Below are 20,608 nucleotides of genomic sequence, written 5' to 3'. Positions count from 1 at the left end.
GTAATTCAAAGAGCTCTAGAGACAATACAGAGTACCCTGGGAGTACAGGTAGAGAACCAGCTGGAAGTTACACAGAGCAGGTGACCTTTGAGGGAGGCTAGTAGTTATATGGGGACATAGAGCAGGTGTAGCCAGAACAGGCAAGGGAAAGCGCAGGCTAGAGCTGCAGATAACAGGTCCAGGGTCTGGCAGGGGACTGTGGGTCTAGTTACAGGCCTTGCGAAAACCTCAAAGGCTTGAGACAGGGAAGTTCAGGCAATAAGAGCCTGGCTCTAGTGGCGAGTAAACTGGCAGTGGAAAGTCTGGTTAGGAAAGTGTTAGAACATCTCAAGACAAGGTATTTATTAAGCACAGACAGCATTGCTTGACCGCATGTGAAAATGTGAAGTCCCAGGAACTGACGCAGCAGACCTAAAAGCTTCCATTTGTCAGAGATGAACGGGAGGCTGCACTGCGAGGTAACTAAGAGGTTGCGCCTTTGAGGTCACAGACCCAACTCTGGCCTCAAAAACGTGATGCATTAACTGGCCGTGTAATCCTAAGAAAGTGACTCACACTTCTGAGCCTGTTTCTCCATCTATAAATGGGTACAAAAGCACCTTCTCTAATAGGATTGTTGTAAGGATTACATCAGCCAGGGTGTGTCAAGCACAGCGCCTGCACGTGTTGCAGTAAACACTCATTTAGCTGTTATTATTAGCACCCTGCAACTACTTACCACAGAAAGAAGTACAAACTGGGAAGGTTTTTGGTAAAGATTACATAAAAGAGGAGTTTCTGCTTAAAAAGTGATACCTAAGAAGATTAAGTGCATGTGAATGCATAATCTGAACATGGTAATCAACATTTCTGGAAACATTTATTGACCATCTATGTGCCTGATACTGCCAGAAGATGGGAAATGGCAATGAACTAATCAGTCTTTCTATACTTAAATCAGCACAGCATCACTGGAGCCTACTCAGCAGCTAGCTTTTCAACACAATATCAGAGATCTACTCAATACTCTTGCAAAGACTCCCAAGACCATCATTCAGTAAGAAGGCACACATGTGGATATTATTAATGCCTTTTAATTTTAATGTTTCACATTGTTTTGTTTTTTTCAGAAGATTTGTAACAAAAATACATGGAACTTAGTATATGTTTCAATAAAATGGGTAAATACAGAATCTGAACAAGACAAGTCTATAAGATATAATCCTTCTTGTGGGGATAGAACATTCCACTCCACTAAGAAAAGAGAATCACAACATGATTAGGCCTGATTATCTCATACTGCCTACTGTTCTAATTTCAGAGACTGGTGGACTTGGAGAAAAAAACAAATTAAAAATAAATAAATAAAACTGAATATGGTCAACTGCCTCAATTGCCCTCTCCTTTTCCCTTTTCCCATTTCTTTACACAGCCAGATGAGATGAGGACGTGAGGCAGAGCCCTGTGGGGGACGGTCAGGGGCTCTGCTGCCTAAATGCCGGGCAGATGCATGGGTTCCCTGAGGTGGCCCAGAAATGTACTTTGACTACTCAGTGCTGTAACTGAGAAATACAGGTAGAGTAGCAGGAATGAAAAAGAAGCTTCAAGAACTGCTGGCAGGAGGCCTGATGTCCACAAGCATGTGTTCGAAACTCAACTTACACAGTTAGAAAAGACAGCTGAGATAGAATCCTCAGCCAGTACATTGACAAACACATAACTGAGGCATTAATACCTCTATAATAATGCAAGTTGAAATGCTAACAAAGCATAAACACTTCTGCAAAAATTCCACAAGGCACAGTTGTTCATTCAACAGAAAAAGTCAAAACCACTTGGTTTTTAAATGAAAATCCTTCACATCCACCTGTGTTCAAAATAGCAATAATAACTTATGATATTAATAACTTCCTTTAAAAAGCAATTACCACAAAACAGCTAAATCATAAGCATGAAAAGACTTATTTTCCTACTAATGTAGTCTTAGAAAGGAATAGATACCCAATGCCATTATATTTTTTTAGCATAAAGCTAAAGCTACCAGAAAAACTTTTAAACAAGTTATGTGTTTTCCATTGCAAATGATCTCAGCTTGCTTAGACCAGCACACAATAAACTAAAGACAGAAAGACATGTACTGTTTCTCCCCCATTTCTGGTGTATGTCTGCCTCCATGACAAATAATGGTGAGAATCATACTATACTACCAAATGCCAGGCAATGGCTGGCCAAGTAGCCATTTCCCTTCCTAAACAGACCTTAAAATAATAATCATCCGTGATGTAGCACACAGGGGCAAATTTGGCTAGAGTTGATCACAGATGTACTTGTTTTGGGAATATATGAGAGAAGAAACTGCTGAGCAGGTCAGTAAAGAACAGTCCATTTCAGCTGCAGGACAGTTCTCTTTCCTGGGACAAGCCTACTTAGCCTCCAAGGGAGCCAAACTATCCCTTCCATGCAACAAGACACCTTCTATGGATACTCTAGCCATGACTTGCTTTTGGACAAAAATCAACTGCTAATGTTTTTCATCTCTAATATCATTAACACCATGGAGAAAAAAGAAAAAAATTCAACATTAGAAAACTTGACAACAAGAATAAGAAAATCCACAAGGAAAGGTCATGCTAAAACTCATTTGACAGTTGTTCCATCACCGCCTACCACATGGGCTTGAGACTGGTGACTTCATGGACGCATCCCTTCGATGCCCTGCCAAATGTCAGCTTCAAGTCTGTCAGTGACCCCAGTGTGATGCTGCCTGCCTTCTATTCACCAACTCCTATTCAAGAGATCCAAGGGGGCCTTGGGCGGTGGTAGGCACAGGACACGCAGGTGCCAAGAGCCCAAGAATCCTCTAGAAAACTTCGCCTTGGATTTGGGCACGGAAACGAGTCAGTGGTTTGGAGTCTTGGCAAAAGCATCCACACTGGGGCTTAACCTCAGCAGCCAGCCTGGAGGATGCTTGCCCCAGAGCGCTTGGTCACAGACAATGTTGTGAATACCTGCAGGGGAAGAGAAAGCACATCTTCAGATGCCTGAGCAAATGAGGTAACAGGGAACAGTTCAGATAATGCCATACGCATTAAAACCATCTTAGGCGACTACCAAAATGAATAAAACAGAGGAGTAGTACGATCAAGGATATCTTCTATTTCTCCAGAGAATAAAAGGGGGAAGACATTTTAAAACCAAGGTGAAAGAGAAAAAAAATTTAGGTTATATCTACTGAAGAATTTTGTTAGCACGAGGATGATTAAAACAGATCAGGTACCCACAGTTGCTTGTCAACCCTCTAAAAGAAATTCACCATAAAATATTTTGGATATAAAGAAGGGTATAAAGTGCCCAGTTAGCTCCGTGTGTGCCACCCCGTTGGCCTTTTCCTCCTTTCCCTCCACCGAGTTGGTCTTATCATTCCTAGGCATTTCTTCCTGTATTTCTCTTGTGTTTTTTTAAGAAGCTTTACCTGCAAATGGCAAGATGATGTAGATTCTTTTGTTACCCTGCTTTTTTGTATCCCATATGGATACAAATAGCTAATTCTTCCATTTTTTTCACTGAATGGAGTTCGAGTCAATCACTATAGTATAGAACAACACATACAGTCTAGTATATATAGTGTATATTGTAGTATTCAATTATTCAACTAGTGAATATGAATCACACATTTGGGCTCCTTCTGCTGGCCATCCAAGCTGTTGCCAATATGCTCTTTGCAATACGATGCTGTGACATTCCAGCACATCTCCTTGCACACAGAGCTGAAGTACAACTGCTGAGTCAGAGGGCAGGTGAAACTTTGGCTTGACTAGATTTTCAAGGTACCTGAACCAATCTATACTCTCATTTGCAGTGACTAACAAGTTCTCCTTGTTTCATATCCTTGCAAACATTTGATGGTTGTGAACTTGACAGTTTTGGACAATCTTTACTTGTTACTGCTCAAGATTGCCTGTACATAAAAACAAAAATACTTGTGAATAAGGGGGAAGACAGTTTTGTGTAAGGGGGGAACAATACTGAGAAAAGTCTTTAGTCTGTTTTAGCCTCAGAGGGTGACAAAGCCTTTACTTCTCAAAAAAATCCAGACCAAATACTAATGGCCAGTATCTTAAAAAGTTTTAAAATACAAATGCATTAGAAAATATGGATAATTCATATCCAAAAAAAAAAAAAATCATTTTAAGAAGAAAGAGGCTCATCATTGTTAGCAAAGATATGCTAAAATCTTTGAAACTGTTATTTTTATTTTTATTTTTGAGACAGTCTCACTCTGTCACCCAGGCTGGAGTGCAGTGGCACAACCTTGGCTCACGGCAACCTCTGCCTCCTAGATTCAAGCGATTCTCCTGCCTCAGCCTCCCAAGTAGCTGGGATTACAGGCACCTGCCACCATGCCCGGATAATTTTTGGATTTTTAGTTGAGACAGGGTTTCACCACGTTGACCAGGCTGGTCTCAAACTCCTGACCTCAGGTGACCCACCTGCCTCGGCCTCCCAAAGTGCTGACATTACAGGCATGAGCCACTGTGCCCGGCCAATAGTTATCCTTTTTATACTCATTATAGAAAAAACATTGACACTGAATTTTGCAACATTTTAATTAGCACTCTTATATGCAATGCTGGTGACACTGTAAACTAGTACAACTTTTTTGGAAAGGCAATAAAATTCCTTTGTTTAAAAAAATGTATGAGTACAGATGAGGACGGGGAAACAATACATGATAATAAAAATAGCTGTGTTAGAAAGGGGTATTAAGGGCAATTCAAACATGCTTTCTTTTCCATTTTTATAATGAGGAAAAAAATAAAGAGCCAAAGAATACATTTAAACAAATTCCAGGCTTATCAATTTGCAAGCCTGGGTTCTATTTCTCAGAAACTGATTTAGAAATAGAACTTGTAGGAGATTTGGATACAAAACTAAATCCACCAAAATGAGCTCTTATCTGTTTTTTCTCATATTGATGTTGTTCTTATGTTAAAAAGATGGCGGAAGCCAAACTGCCATCGTTGATCAGTCTAAATAAACAACTGGCCAGGCATCGTGGCTCACGCCTGCAATCCCAGCACTTTGGGAGGCCAAGGCGGGAGGATTGCTTGAGCCCAGGAGTTTGAGACTAGCCTGGGCAACATAATGCGACCCTGTCTCAAATATATATATATTAGCTGGGAACAGTGGCATGTGCCTGTAGTCCCAGCTACTCAGGAGACCGAGGCAGGAACATCGCTTGAGCTTGAAAGGTCAAGGCTGCAGTGAACTGAGATCACACCACTGCACTCCAGCCTGGGTGACAGCAACCCTATCTCAAATAAATGAAAAAAACTGCTTGGGTCAATTTTGACAGATTTCATTCGTACACAACTGTTTTAGAATTTTTATAAAAACATGTATTTTTAAAAAATGAGCAGAAGGGGCAGCCTCCATGCCCTTCCATCCCAACACACAGGACTCGTACAAGGGTCAGGAGCTGCTGGAGGCTTTCCACCTCACATACTCTTATCTGTCCCCACCACTTCCAGTCACAGAAGGCTCCCTCACTTTAGAGTGGGATTATACTGACTATTAAATTAAAAACAAACAAAAAACACAAAAACTTTTAATATTTGGCACTAAAATTCATTTTAAGACATTACAAAGAAGTACTTTCAAATGCTTTCCTCTTGAACTATTGTTTTTCTCCTCTACAAGTGAACTTGATTAGTTGAAATTACTACTCATAATTATGTGTAATCCATTTCCTACGCAATGACTGCGGCTCAGGTGTTCAGAATAAATGACCACCAACCCCATCTCACACTGAATAAGGAAAATGCATTGCTAATGCCCCAGGCGCTGAGAATCCCTCTCACACAGGATGTCAGTCAAAACAAGTGTAGCCTCTCCTCTTAAAGCAATTCCAGAATTCTAGTAATTCCCTTTGGAAATTACTTTGCTAAGGAATTTGTCAACCTTTGTAAGTAATTACTCCTCAGAGTCAAAGACCGCTCTCAATTGCCCAGGATTTTTACCAAAGTGAGTCATTGTGCCAGCCTACCACAGCTGGCTCTGGAGCTGCGGCTATTTTTGAGCACTCAGTTTAAAGTAGTACTCAGGACTGGTTTAAAAATTATTATTATTTCTAATTCATCCACTGGACTAACACTTGTGAAATTCACTGACAATGTACTGGGGAAACGAAATTTTAAAAGGCATGTAAAATTAGAACACCACTGTTTATTACTAGATCAGTCACTGTCAAATTATTGTTAAAATTTCTAAACTTTCTTCTTCGTTTCTATCCTCCTTTCATTATGGACTAATAAACATTCTGTGGACCACATTTGAACTGCATTCCCCACAGGATCTGTCTGGACGATAAAAACAGTGGGTCCAGTAGCAAATCCAAATACTATCCAAGTCAGAACCCAGCATTTGCCAGAGAAAAGAGTTCCCCCTATGAACCCCTAATACCAAGTTTCACTCTTCCTAGATCAAGAAGCTTAAACAAACAAACAAACAAAAAGACTTCCTTGGGATAAATGCCCAGTAAGTAGTGGGATTGCTGGATCATATGGTAGCTCTATTTGTAGATTTTTGAGGAACCTCCATACTCTTGTCCACAGTGGCTGTGCTAGCTTACTCACAGAAGTAAGAAGTAGAACAGAGATTACTAGAGGCTGGTAAGGGTTGGGAGAAGGAGACAGGGAGAGATTTGTTAAAGGATATAAAATTACAGCTAGATAGGAGGAGTATGTTCTATAGCACCTTAGGATAACTACAGTTAAACAATAATGCATACTTTCAAATAGCTAGAAGGATATGGAATGTTCTCAACACAAAGAAATGGTCAATGTTTGAGATGATTGATAGGCTAATTACCCTAATCTGATCACTATAAACTCTATGTTTCAAAACATCACTATGCACCCCATAAATATGTACAATTATTGTGTCAATTAAAAATAATTTTTTAAAATGTCCATAACTAGGAGTTTAAAGCCTTTGGTTTTTCAAAATCCAGTATCAACGCACATAGTTCACAACCAGGGTTTAAAAAAAAAAAAAAAAAAAATCACTGGAGCTTTTTCACAACATGTATCTCTCTCCAACCCCCATTAAAAATACTGGCATGATGACCTTTCAGTCCAGCCACACCGTCTCCCCTCCCAAGCCACAGCCACATCTATAATATCCTGGGGAAAAAACAGCTAACAGGTGCAGCTATTCGGCATCTATTAAATGCCAGGAACTCTTCTATACACTTTACAGACTGCATTTTAATCAACCCTACAGTTAGATATTCTCTTGTTTTATTTTACTTTTTTTTTTTCTTTGAGATACAGTCTCGCTCCAGGCTGGAGTGCAGTGTTGTGATCTCGGCTCACTGAAACCTCCACCTCCCAGATTCAAGCAATTCTCATGCCTCAGCCTCCCGAGTAGCTGGGACTACAGGTACGCACCACCACACCAGGCCATTTTCGTATTTTTAGTAGAGACAAGGTTTTGCCATGTTGGCCAGGCTGGTCTTGAACTCCTAACCTCAGATGATCTGCCCACCTTGGCCTCCTAAAGTGCTGGGATTACAGGCGTGAGCCACTGAGCTAGGCCATTTTGTTTTATTTTTTTTTGAGACAGAGTCTCGCTGTCGCCCAGGCTGGATGGAGTGCAGTGGCGTGATCTTGGCTCAGTACAACCTCTGCCTCTGGGGTTCAAGTGATTCTTGTCCCTCGGTCTCCAACGTAGCTGGGATTACAGGCATATGCCACCATGCACAGTTAATTTTTGTTATTTTTGGTAGAGATAGGGTTTTGCTATGTGGCCAGGCTGGTCTCAAACTCCGGGCTTCAAGTGATCCACTCGCCTCAGGCTCCCAGAGTGCTGGGATTATAGGAGTGAGCCACTATGCCTGGCCTCTTACTTTATTTAATGTGGAAACTAAGCTTCTGAAAACCTGGGTGGTATGGCCAGGTCTCACTGAGAGGAATTCGCTGAGTGAGATTACAACCCAGGTCTGTGTGTCTCCACTACATTCGTGCTGCCACCAAGAATCATTTCCATTTTTAAATTCTATGCCAAATATGGTAGGACAGTCTGTGGAGATGAAGTATCAGCTGCACAATGTGGTGCTTTGGGGTCTGGACTGCCTGGGTTTGAATCCCAGCTCGGCCATGACCAGGCTGGGTAACCATGGGCAAGTTACTCAACCTCTTCGTCCTTGGTTTCCTCGTCTGTCAAATAGATATACTACCCCATCCACCGCATGGGGTGCTCACAAAGACTAAGTTAGTCAGCAGGCAGGGACACAGTACCCAGCACACAGCAGGCCCTCATATACATCAGTGGTTTCGTCATCGCTGTCGCCTCGAGTCTGCTCTTGCTATTACTTCCTGCTGCAGGACACAAACCTGAGTGGTCTTCAGCTCTCCCTCTTCCCATTCCCAGCCAGTTGGCAAGTACTATCAACTCTGCCCTCAAATACAACCGTGTCACTCCATTTCCACTGCCACACCTCCGGCCACTATCGTCTCCTCTCATCCACCTCACCAGCCACATAACTGGATCTGCCACTTCACTTGCTCGCTCCGTCCAGCTTCCACGGTGCAGCTGGAGGAATGTTTCTGAACAACGTACCTGATCATATTTACTCCCTGCTTTAGACCTTTTGGCTGAATCACAATGCCCCAAAGGTGATCAAAATACCCTTCCTTAGTTTACAAGACCATCACTTACCCACCTGTTTCTCCAGCATATATATATATAAAAAAATAAAAAATATATATATTTTTTAACTCTTTAAGCTCTTTAAGCTATGCCAATATTGAGGGTCTTCTTCAGTTCCTTGAATGAGCCATCCTCTTTCCCACCCAGGCCTTTTGTATAGTGTTCTCTCACTAGCTAACACCCACACACTGTTCTAGTCTTAGGTAAGAACTCCCTCCAGAATCATCCTGCCCCAACATCCTACGATACTGTGAAATGGTAAGAAATATGTATTTGGTCTTCCATCCTGTCCCTGGTTCCTGGCAAGGGAGCTTCTAAAACCCTTAGAATTTCCCGAGTGACACTAGTGAGATGAGCATCTTTTGCTATTCATAATGAGCCCCTTTCAACCACACCTGAGCTTATGCTAATGATGTGACTCTTGGTGGGGCCCTAGATAGCTTCAAGATGGCGGCTGGTTGCCAGAGGAACCAACCATGTCATCAGAGGTAGAATTTTTAGTCCCAGTTCTGGTCCCCTACATCTGGGGAGGGAGCAGGAGATTGGGTAATTACCAATGGTCAATGATTAATCAATCATGCCTACATAATGGGACCTCTATTAACACCCCTAAATGAGGGGTTTGGAGAACTTCCAGGTTGGTGAATATCAAGGTGCTGGGAAGATGCCACATCTAGAGAGGACATGAAAGCTCTGTTGTCCTCCGCCTCCCCACAACCACCTTGCCCTGTGTATCTCTTCCATTTGGCTGTTCCTGAGTTGCAACCTTTATAATAAACAAGTAAATATAAGTAAAGTTTATTCCTGAGTTCTGTGAGCCATGCTAGCAATTTATCATGGGAACCCCTTGACTTTATAGCTGGTAGGTCAGAAGTACAGGAGGCCTGGGCTTGACACTGGCCTCTGCAGTGGAGGCAGTCTTACGGGAATGAGCCCTCAGAGATCACAAGAATCCCTGAGGCAAAGACCACAAAGGTGGCACCCCAGTGCCTCCAGCACTTTATATCTACCCTGATCCTAGGACCTGTCAGGCAGAATTGTTAACTGGCACATCACCTAGCTGCCTCCTCTCCTCCTAAGCTTATCTCAAATCCCTGCTATGTCCCCAGTGTCCAGCACGGCACTGTGCATACAGCTTGACAAGTGTGTTCACAGAGTGCGATTTCACCCAATTTTTTTATCTTCTTAATCAGCCAACAGCTTGGAGAAAACAAAATATCAGAGTCCCATCAAAGCACCAAACATTCAGCCTCTGAGCTTCAACATCAGAAGAGGACCAACAGATGGAGATGCACAGCCTCAAATGTGCCAGGCATACCAAGGAGAACAGGCCTTTGGCTGACCTCCCCACAGCCATGGGCTTCAGGAGACGTCCTGCGTCCTCACTGCATCCTTCTGCTCAGCTGGCAGTCACCCTGCCAGATGCTGCCGTGTACGCTGCTGCTGGATCACAGCACAATAGCCTCCTGAGGGGGTCAGAAGCCAGCACACAGCAGTCTTTCTTTCAACAAGCCCACTGAGAGCTGAATTCAGGCAAAAAATTAGACACTCATATACAAAAGACAATAAAATCGTCTTTTCCTTCGTCCCTATCAAAAATGGTTATTGAAGCTTGTGAGTATCTTGAAATGGCATCTACATTTTTAAATATACTCACTATTGTGGGTTGAATTGTGTCCCCATAACCCTAAATGGCATGATCAAGTCCTAACCCCCAGTATTTGTGAATTTGGAAATAGGGTCTTTGCAGATGTAATCAAGTGAAAATGAGATCATGTTGGATTAGAGTGGGCCCTAATCCAATGACTGGAGTTTCTTCATAAGAAAGAGGAGGGAAATTTGGACACAGACACTCAAGGGATGAGGCCATGTGAAGAGGGGGGCAGAGATTAAAGTGATACATCTGCAAGCCAAGGAACGCGAAGGATTGCCATTGCTACCAGAAGACAGAAGAAGAGGCAAGGGAGGATTCTTCCCTAGTGCCTTTGGAGGGAGCTTGGCCCTGCTGACATCTTGAGTTTGGACTTTTTGCCTCCGGAACTGAGAGACAGAAAAATGTCTGCTGTTTTTAAGCCACCCAGTTTGTGGTACTTTGTTACAGTAGCCCTGGGAAACTAATGTACTCAAGAAAGCAAAGTTAATTGGCTCCTTCCCAACACAGGCAGTTTTAGTCATTACAATGAATAAAAGATCTATCGCACATTAAAGGCATTAATCAAGACTTCAGTTTTTATATTTTTTTGAAGCTTAATTCTATCTCTGTCACAAAAACAGCAGCTTTCTATAAATGAAAGAAATATATGATGCCCTAATCTCTCAACATGTTAATATTTTAGGCATATATCCCAGCCAGGTGCCTATTAATAGAGGAGGATTCTCGATCACAGAGAAGACAAAGCAAAAGAAAGCTAAAATGTTTTTCCAGGTCTTAAGGCTGACATTCTACATACTCAGCAATGAGTTCAGTTGTACAAAGGCAACCATGAACAGACAGAACAACCAGTCACGGAGCTGCTGGATGAAATCTGGCAAGAATGTGTATATGTGTGTGTGTGTGTGTGCGTGTTTGCAAGTGCAATGTACACCTTGGAAGCCACTGGCTACAACAGATAATCACTGCAATTTTCAGCTCCATATATAAGCTGGTATAGTATGACGTGCCTCCTCCCGCACCTTCCCAAGTTCTCCAATATAAACACATTTTTGGCTTACCATTCCTATGCAGTTAAGTATTACAATATTTAACTCTTGGATGATCACTGGTAGTGAAGAAACACTGACACCCAGAGGCCTAGATTGGTCAATTTCTAGTTCTACTGTCATTTGATCTTTTGAAAGCATCATTTTCAAATCTCATTCACTGATACCATAAGCTGAAGAGGCAGACAGTATCAATTAGCCTCAAGATAGCTGTGGAATAACTAAGATTGAAGCTCTTCCATTATTAACTGATTGCCATTAAAATAATTTAGAAGATATGATAAATAAAATATTTAAGGCATAGCTCTATAAATCACTCTCATAATTTTTACCACTTAACGACATGACGGAAGCCTCCAGTTCATACCATGAGCAATCAATATTGAAAGACGAAAACTAATTTTTAGAGACAAGGCCCTCTTTTGAGGAATCATTATCAAACTCAGGGTCCTAGATCTGCCATGTATAAGCTGGGTGGTGTGCTTCTATGTGGCACATTTTAAACATTTTAAACTGTAGAAGTGTAGATGACGCACCTCTGCACAGACAGGGTGGATTCCAATTGTGCTGTCCAGCTGCTTTTTGGTCAGTCCACATTTGAGTGCAGCTGCAAAGCCTTGTGTAACTTCTCCAGCATTTGGACCCAGTACGTGAAAGCCCACAACACGTTCCTAAGGTAAAAAAAAAAATACAATAATGCAATTAAGCTTATTTTTCTCCCCTTCTCTTCCTACACAGCTTAGAGCATTTCTCCAGTCTGTTTCTTAAAAACCCAACTCAAAAATGACCAACCAGAGACTGGCCGGGTGCAGTGGCTCATGCCTGTAATCCCAGCACTTTGGGAGGCCGAGGCAGGTGGATCACGAGGTCAGGAGATCGAGACCATCCTGGCTAACACGGTGAAACCCTGTCTCTACTAAAAATACAAAAAATTAGCTGGGCGTGGTGGCGGGTGCCTGTAGTCCCAGCTACTTGAGAGGCTGAGGCAGGAGAATGGCATGAACCCAGGAGACGGAGCTTGCAGTGAGCCGAGATCATGCCACTGCACTCCAGCCTGGACGACAGAGCGAGACTCCGTCTCAAAAAAAGAAAATGACCAGAGACTTTTTTTTTTTTTTTTTTTGAGATGGAGTATTGCTCTTGTTGCCCAGGCTGGAGTGCCATGGCGCGATCTCCACTCACTGCAACCTCCGCCTCCTGGATTCAAGCGATTCTCTTGCCTCAGCCTCCCGAGTAGCTGGGACTACAGGCAGGCACTACCACGCCCGGCTAATTTTTTTGTATTTTTAGTAGAGACGGGGTTTCGCCATGTTGGCCAGGCTGGTCTCGAATGCCTGATCTCAGGTAATCCACGCACCTCGGCCTCCCAAAGTGCTGGGATTATAGGTGTGAGCCACCGCACCTGGAAAAATGGCCAGAGACTTTAATGACTGCTGCTAACAGCTATTTAGGCTAAAGACTCCCCAACATGAACCAAAACATAGAGTATGATGTTCACTTCAAACAGGAACAAAGAGACAAGGGACAGCTACAAGTGTTTACTCATTTTAAGAGAAAAAATACAAAAAGATGCCTACAAGTCTTTAATCACCAAAATGTTCTGGAAAATATTATCAAAGGGTAGGGTGTCCTCACGTCCTGTATTTGATTGTCTCAGCTCCACAGAGACTATCTGTAATAGCTGGGACCCTTAAGAGTAGTCATTCAAATTAAAAAGTCATTTTGACTGGGCATCATAGCTCAAGCCTGTAATCCCAGCACTTTGGGAGGCTGAGGCAGGAGAATCACCTGAGGCCAGGCATTCAAGACCAGCCTGGCAACATAGGGAGATTCTGTCTCTACAGAAAAAAAAAAAAAAAAAAAAAAAAAAAATTAGGTGGGCACGGTGGCTCATGTCTGTAGTCCCAGCTACTTGGGAGGCTAAAGTGGGAAGAATGCTTGAGCCCAGCAGGTCGAGGCTGCAGTGAGCTATGATCACACCACTGCACTCTATCCTGGGTGACAAAGTCAGACCCTGTCTCTAAAAAATAAAATAAAAATAAAATTTTAAAAGTAATTTTAAATAAGGTTTTGAGGATAAATAGTGCAAGACCATTAAAGTCTGAAAACATTTTTGTTTTGTTTTGTTTTTAATAGATATGGGGTTTCGCCATGTTGCCTAGGCTGGTCCCGAACTTGTGAGCTTAAGCAGTTCACCCACCTCGGCCTCCCAAAGTGCTGGGATTACAGGCGTGACCCACTGTGCCCGGCAAAGTCTGAAAACATTTTTGAAAGCAAAAGAAAAATGTCTGGCACTCTAAAATACCTGTGTAGAAATTATTTTGGATAAATTTGAAATCTCAAACTCTGGCTACCTCTGCCAAAAGCAGAGAAATCTGATGCACTCTACTGCTGAGCTGATAGATTTTCAGCGCAGACTCTGACTAGACTTATCTAGTGCAATCTTCGTCATAACAGATGAGGCAGCTCAGGCTGTGGGGTGCAGAGCTTGTCTAAGGTTCCATCACTCCCTGGAAACAATCAGGAGGTTGTTCTGTTGACAAAGGACTGTAATATATTGCATATTGTACTCTTACTCATATTCGCCCTGACGATTCCGGGTTTATGGTATGAATAAAGTGTATCCATAGGAGGAACTACTAAAAAGCACTTAAAATAGATTTCCATGTAATAATGTGGAAAGGGTCTCAAAAAATAATGAGATTATTAAAAAGTTGCAGAGCTCTACACAATGAGGATGCCACCCGCAATTAAACCACGAACACTGTATAATGTTTATGCATTCATAAATAGGTGGCAAACATAACGTAAGCATGAGACCCTTCGACTTCAAAGTTTTACCTTTTGAAGTGAAGGAAGATGGAAGACTGCATAGGCATAAGATAATAGTTAATAGCATGGTATCTACATTGTGTGAGAATAAATGTACAGATCTGCCCTTACCTAGGTAAATGATTTGAGTACAATTACTTAACTTCCATGTGCTTCAGTTTCCTCATCTATAACAAGGGGGAAACAATAGCACATATACCTCACAGTGCTGTGTAAGGATTAAATAAGTTAATACCTGTAGAGCTCTATAGTGCCTGGTACACAGTAAGTGCTCAATAAATATAAGCTGTTATACACTGCATATATGATGGTTTATCTCTTATAAGAAAAAAGCCGTGAAACAAATACAGCAAAAATGTTAACATTCCTTGACTTTGGATGGTGAGTACCTTCTTCATCTTTATTATAAATATTTTATGTAAAAAAAAATAACATAGCAGAGAACAAAAGCCAGCAGATAATAAACATTGTAAGTACAATTTAGAATCAAGGACATTTAGACACTGAAGTCAAGTGACTGACTCAAAATGAATAAAGCACGCCCCAGGGATAGTGAAGTTCTACAAGCTTTTACCTCAGATTGCTCATGACAAAAGAGCAGTAACAAATATTCATCTTCTCTATTACTATCTTTATCTATGAAAATCACCAAAAACACCGTCACCCTACTTATGACCTCAACTACTGACAGGTTTATTGGTAGGAAAATTATTTTCCATATTATTCTAGCAATGCCATTTGAACAAATGTAACATTGAAAAAAGAGCAAAATACATATGGTTAAAATGGATTTGCTTGGTAGGAAGGAAACCTTCAAGGTTTCACTGACTGCTATGAGCAACTGAAGTCTCTCTCAGTGAGACAGGGGCAGTTAATATACTGCCAGTGAGAATGGCTGACATTTTCTCCTTTTGTCTGCAGTAAAAGTGATATCTAATGTATACTCATATAAATAAACTTTTGAGAAAATTTGCCTAAAAAGAAAAAGAAAACTATATATACAATTGTTATTTATGTTAGCTGTGTAGCTCATTATGGGTTATCCTAGTATATTCACTTGAATCTTTTTTGCAGAGGATTCAGGAAAATGTTTTCTAAAACCCTTGATTTTACCAAAAAACCAACCTGTAACTGTCCTACTGCCTAAAGCAGTAGTTTCCAAATAGGATACATGGCTTAATTATATTCAAATTTCAAGATTAAAACATTATCAGAGTTTACTAGGCTTTTAACATACAGATTCTTTAACATCATTTATATTTTACTGAGGTCGTTTCTTTAAAAAGTGTCAGCTAAGTTAAAAAGATCAGTTTTCTTAAGAGTCAATACTAAAGAGAGTGTGTGTATATGAATATACCTGTGTCCCACAGTCTTTAAAAAATATGAATTATCCAATCCCTCATTTCATACATATGGAAAAAAACCCTGTGAGGTATAGAGTTTGCTCACAGGCTTTCACAGGTTTCTGCTAAAAAAGTACTGTAATAGGCCGGGCGCGGTGGCTCACACCTGTAATCCCAGCACTTTGGGAGACCAAAGCAGACGGATCACCTGAGGTCAGGAGTTCGAGACCAGCCTGGCCAACATGGTGAAACCTCGTCTCTACTAAAAATACAGAATAGCTGGGCATGGTGGTGGGTGCCTGTAATCCCAGCTACTTGGGAGGCTGAGGCAGGAGAATCGCTTGAACCTGGGAGGCGAAGGTTGCAGTGAGCCGAGATCACGCCACTGCACTCCAGCCTGGGCAACTGAGTAAGACTCCGTCTCAAAAAAAAAAAAAAAGTACTGTAATATATTACATATTGTACTCTTACACATATTCACCTGGACAATTGGGGGTTTATGGTATGAACAAAGTATATCTGTGGGAGGACTACTAAAAAGCACTTAAAATACATTAGATTTACATGTAATAACACCAGACTAGCATTACATGTAGCATCAGGCAATGAAATCTTAGAACTCAATTAAGAGCTCTTTCTTAGTAGTGCCAGCTGCTGAGGATCAAACGTGCATTGCTCCTGTTCTTTTTTGTTATTCATTATATTTAGATAGTCGATGACTTTATTGTTCCTCTTCTATAAACACAAACACAGACAGTTCTCAAGTTGTGCCTTTGGTTCCTTCACTCAGTAAGTTTTGGCTGCCTGTTGACTAAGTGTAGGGCCCTGTGCCAGTGAAGATGAGGGGGCAGCAGGCAGTGCAGCCAAGGTCCTTGCCAGCTGCTGATATCTATTAGCTGAGACAACTGGCAGGCAAAATACTGAAGGAATGCCATCTGCACCATGCGACAAACTAAGCTATACATTAAAAACTAAAGCCGGGTACGGTGGCTCACGCCTGTACGTTCCAGCACCTTGGGAGGCTGAGACAGGCGGATTATAAGGTCAGGTGTTCAAGACCAGCCTGACCAACATGGTGAAACCCCATCTACAAAAATTAGCCAGTGTGGTGGTGCGAGTCTGTAATACCAGTTAGTTGGGAGGCTGAAGCAGGAGAATCACTTGAACCCGGGAGGCGGAGGTTGCAGTGAGCAGAGATAGCGCCACTGCACTCCAGCCTGGGCAACAGAGCAAGACTCTATCTTAAAAAAAAAAAAAAAAACACAACTAAATAAAATTACTGGAAAGGATTGAGAATTGCACTTACATTGTCTTTAGTATTACAGATTATTTTTGCGTAACATTTGTTGTTATCTCTTGATGGAATCGTCCATTCCAATGGCCAAAAGTAACTATGGTAAACCTAAGAAGATACAAAAGCAAAATTTAGGCCCATTATTTTAAACAATAAGTCTGTCAAACATATATGGTGAAAGACGGTGGAGACTCTTTAATAAGTAGACTTTCATTAAATAATAAAATTCATGGAATAAATAGGAATCTGGTCAAAAGGTAAATGACTTTAAACTCCTTGCTGTCAGGCACTTTTGCTATAAGCTCATCCCTTAATTATGTATATCTCTACCTCAAAATAGTACACCCTAACTAATAACAAAAAAGAGCAAGGGAATGAGAGAAATAAGCCATTTAATTACCTGCTGTCATACATTGAAAACACACACATACACAAACCTCAATACTATCTTGTTATCCACTGTGAATGACAACTTGGGCAAGAAACAAATAAGGTGCCAGGATCAATTAAGGTAATTATCTAGTTCTCTTGCTAAATGCTTCCAAAAGACATTTCCTCCTTTGGCATTATTCACTAAAAGCAATGAAGGAAGGAGACAGGGAAGGAATGAAGAAAGGAGGAAGGGAGGGTGGAACGACAGCATCCTTACTAATGTAATTCCTGGTTGACTAAATGGATTTTTTTTCTCCTCCAGCTGCTAGCCTCAGTTCAAAACATGATTTGCTACCTTTTACGAGCAAACTGATTATGAAGACATAAGAAGTGTTCTTCCATGTTGTGATAAATAATATAATTTTAAAAATAAACATGGGTTACCAAATTTAATGTACAGTATCATAGTATCACAATTATATAGGAAAAAAATTAAAGGAATCACCCCAAATTGCTAACAATTGCTGTTACAGCTCTAACTCCACAAGTAATTGTTTCCCCTTTCCCTTACATTTTTCAAAGTTTCTTCAACTCAAACACATTATACTTCTATAATAAAAAAGCAAATTTTTAAAAACTTAAATATTGTCTATCAAGAAATATGAAATATATATTAAAAATTTCAAATTTTAATTATATATATGTATGTCATGTATATACACACTCACACAGGAAATCTATCTTCAAAAAATAAACTGAGAAACAATGAATTATGAAGATGTTTGTGATTCCATTTATAATAATGAAAAACTGTAAACAACCTAATCAAAGAATGGCTTAACAAATTATAGTATAGCACCCCTTAAAAGAAGAATTACACATTTTTTTTAAATGGAGATTTTAGAGAATTAAAGACAGGAAATGTTCATGACATAACAATAATATTAAGCTTGGACCTAAAACTGTGAGTAACTTCATCAAACTTTGAAAAAAATTAAGACATACTCACACAAAATCACATACACATATATACATACATAAAATATAAAAACGCATCAAAATATTTAGAGAAAAATAAACTGGAAGGAAATACACAAAAATATTAACAGCAGTTATCTCTTCATGAATTAAGATTTCCTTTTTGATATTTTCCTAATTTTGAAACTTCGTATAATAAAGATATACTATTCTTTTTTTTTTTTTTTTTGAGACGGAGTTTCGCTCTTGTTGCCCAGGCTGGAGCGCAATGGTGCAATCTTGGCTCACTGCAACCTCCACCTCCGCCTCCCGGGTTCAAGCGATTCTCCTGCCTCAGCTTCCCAAGTAGCTGGGATTACAGGCATGCACCACCACTCCTGGCTAATTTTGTATTTTTAGTAGAGATGGGGTTTCTCCACGGTGGTCAGGCTGGTCTCGAACTCCTGGCCTCAGGTGATCCGCCTCCCAAAGTGCTGGGATTACAGGCATGAGCCACCGTGCCCAGCCAGATATACTATTCTTATAATCAGAAAAAAAGGTTAATAATGTGCTACTAATAGACCAACATATTACATGCTACTACCAGTGCATGTAATAAAGAAAAAGATTATTAAGAGATTTAAAATAGGCTTTTTATTTAAAAAAATTGACTTGTTCACAAATTTGGTCTTTCAAAAGGTTTTATTGGAAATTTTCCCTAAAATGATTTAAAACAGCAGTCCTTTTGGGTGGCATTATTTGTATATACAGAAATAGTGTATTTCATGTGCATTTTCCCTGACTCCATGATAAAATGTGAACAGAAACGTTAGTACAAATTAGAGACCAATGCTAGAAACAAGTAGTACTAATGGTAGGAGCAGTGAAAATGTTAATTTTTATTTTTTCTTTTCATTTGCCTATAATTAATCAAGAGAAATCAATAAATGTGATTTTAAAAAGTAAAAGGAAATATGATTGGGTCAACTGACAGAATTAGAAAATGAAAATTAAATCAGATAAAAATATTACACCAATACTAAATTTCCTGAAAGTGGTAACTACACTACGGTTATATAAGAAAATGCCCTCATTCATAGAAATACACAATAAAGTATTTAGGGGCAAAGGAGAATTCAACTTACTCTCAAATGATTCACAGAAACACACACACACACACAGAGAATGAGAGACTACTAAAAGTGTATAAAATAAATTGGCACAATGTTAGTAATATATAAATCTGGATAATGGGTATATGAAAATTCTTTGTACTATTTTTTAAGTCTTCTATATATTTTAAATTCCGAAGAAAAAAAAGTAGTGATATAACATAGGAGAAAAGAGGAAAAGAACTTACTTCAATATTTTCTTCCCCAAACTTCTCCACAGCTTTCTCCTCAGAAAGGCCACAAGCACCATATTCCAAAGGAGTAAATACAGTGGTTGGAACATTTTCATAATCACACTGTTTAAAAATGGAGGTAAAGGAGTTATAACAGGCAAAGTTATAACTTAAAAAAACAAAGGTATTCAAAAAAGTCAAAATTGACAAAGGAAATAAGAGTAATAAATTTCTACCAAAGTATGTGAAGTCTCAATCCGAGATATTCATTAATTAATCTACTACATTGAGAACCATTAACTTATTTGAAAAGTTTAGTACATAGAAGTGTGAAGTCTGGTAAGACTATGAGAAAAAGATTCATGCAGCTTCTCCATCCATCAACCAACTGATGTTATCAACAATGACACTTTTTTCCCCTTAATAAAGCAGCCAAAAATAATACTGGTGTACCCAAATCTGATAGTCTTATATTATCAGTGATAAAAAATTAAAATATTTCTTTAAAACATCAATTAGGTAATACATATTAACAGCCATAAAACATTCCTTTTGGCCCAATAATCCCACCTTTAGAAATCTATAATAAGATTATAGATATTATAATTTAACATATAGATATATAATATGATATATTACTATATTTTACTATAATATACAATACTAACATAGTAATAGTTTGATATACAGAAAAGGCTACATGTATTAACTGAACATTGCTGTAGTACTCAATAGTGGCAATGTTGGAATAGCTTAAAAATCCCAATTAGGGCCGGGCGCAGTGGCTCACACCTGTAATCCGAGCACTTTGGGAGGCTGAGGCTAGTGGATCACCTGAGTTCAGGAGTTCGAGACCAGCCTGGCTAACATGGTGAAACCCCATCTCTACTAAAAAATACAAAAATTAGCTGGGCGTGGTGGCAGGCGCCTGTAATCCCAGCTACTCGGGAGGCTGAGGCAGGAGAATCACTTGAACCCGGGAGGCAGAGGTTGCAGTGAGCCAAGATCACGCCATTGCACTCCAGCCTGGGGGACAAGAGTGAGTCATCTCAAAAAAAAAGTAAAAAAAAAATC

At 40.1% G+C, this 20,608-nt stretch overlaps 1 protein-coding gene across 1 annotated transcript in view; it reads right to left on the bottom strand.

Annotated features, from left to right (window-relative positions):
* Positions 1-1,059: 1,059 nt before the first annotated feature.
* The window catches only part of TXNRD1 (thioredoxin reductase 1), a 61,053-nt gene continuing 41,504 nt past the window's right edge, over positions 1,060-20,608 (bottom strand). Inside the window, 4 exon segments of the mRNA NM_001133661.1 lie at positions 1,060-2,987; positions 11,928-12,062; positions 16,873-16,968; positions 19,550-19,657. Coding sequence (NP_001127133.1) covers positions 2,919-2,987; positions 11,928-12,062; positions 16,873-16,968; positions 19,550-19,657 — 408 coding nt within the window. The 3' untranslated portion in view covers positions 1,060-2,918.

The sequence above is a fragment of the Pongo abelii genome, chromosome 10 (genome assembly GCF_028885655.2).
Source record: "Pongo abelii isolate AG06213 chromosome 10, NHGRI_mPonAbe1-v2.0_pri, whole genome shotgun sequence".
NCBI classification, from domain to species: Eukaryota; Metazoa; Chordata; class Mammalia; order Primates; family Hominidae; genus Pongo; species Pongo abelii.
This window is presented reverse-complemented; position numbering and strand designations above follow the sequence as displayed.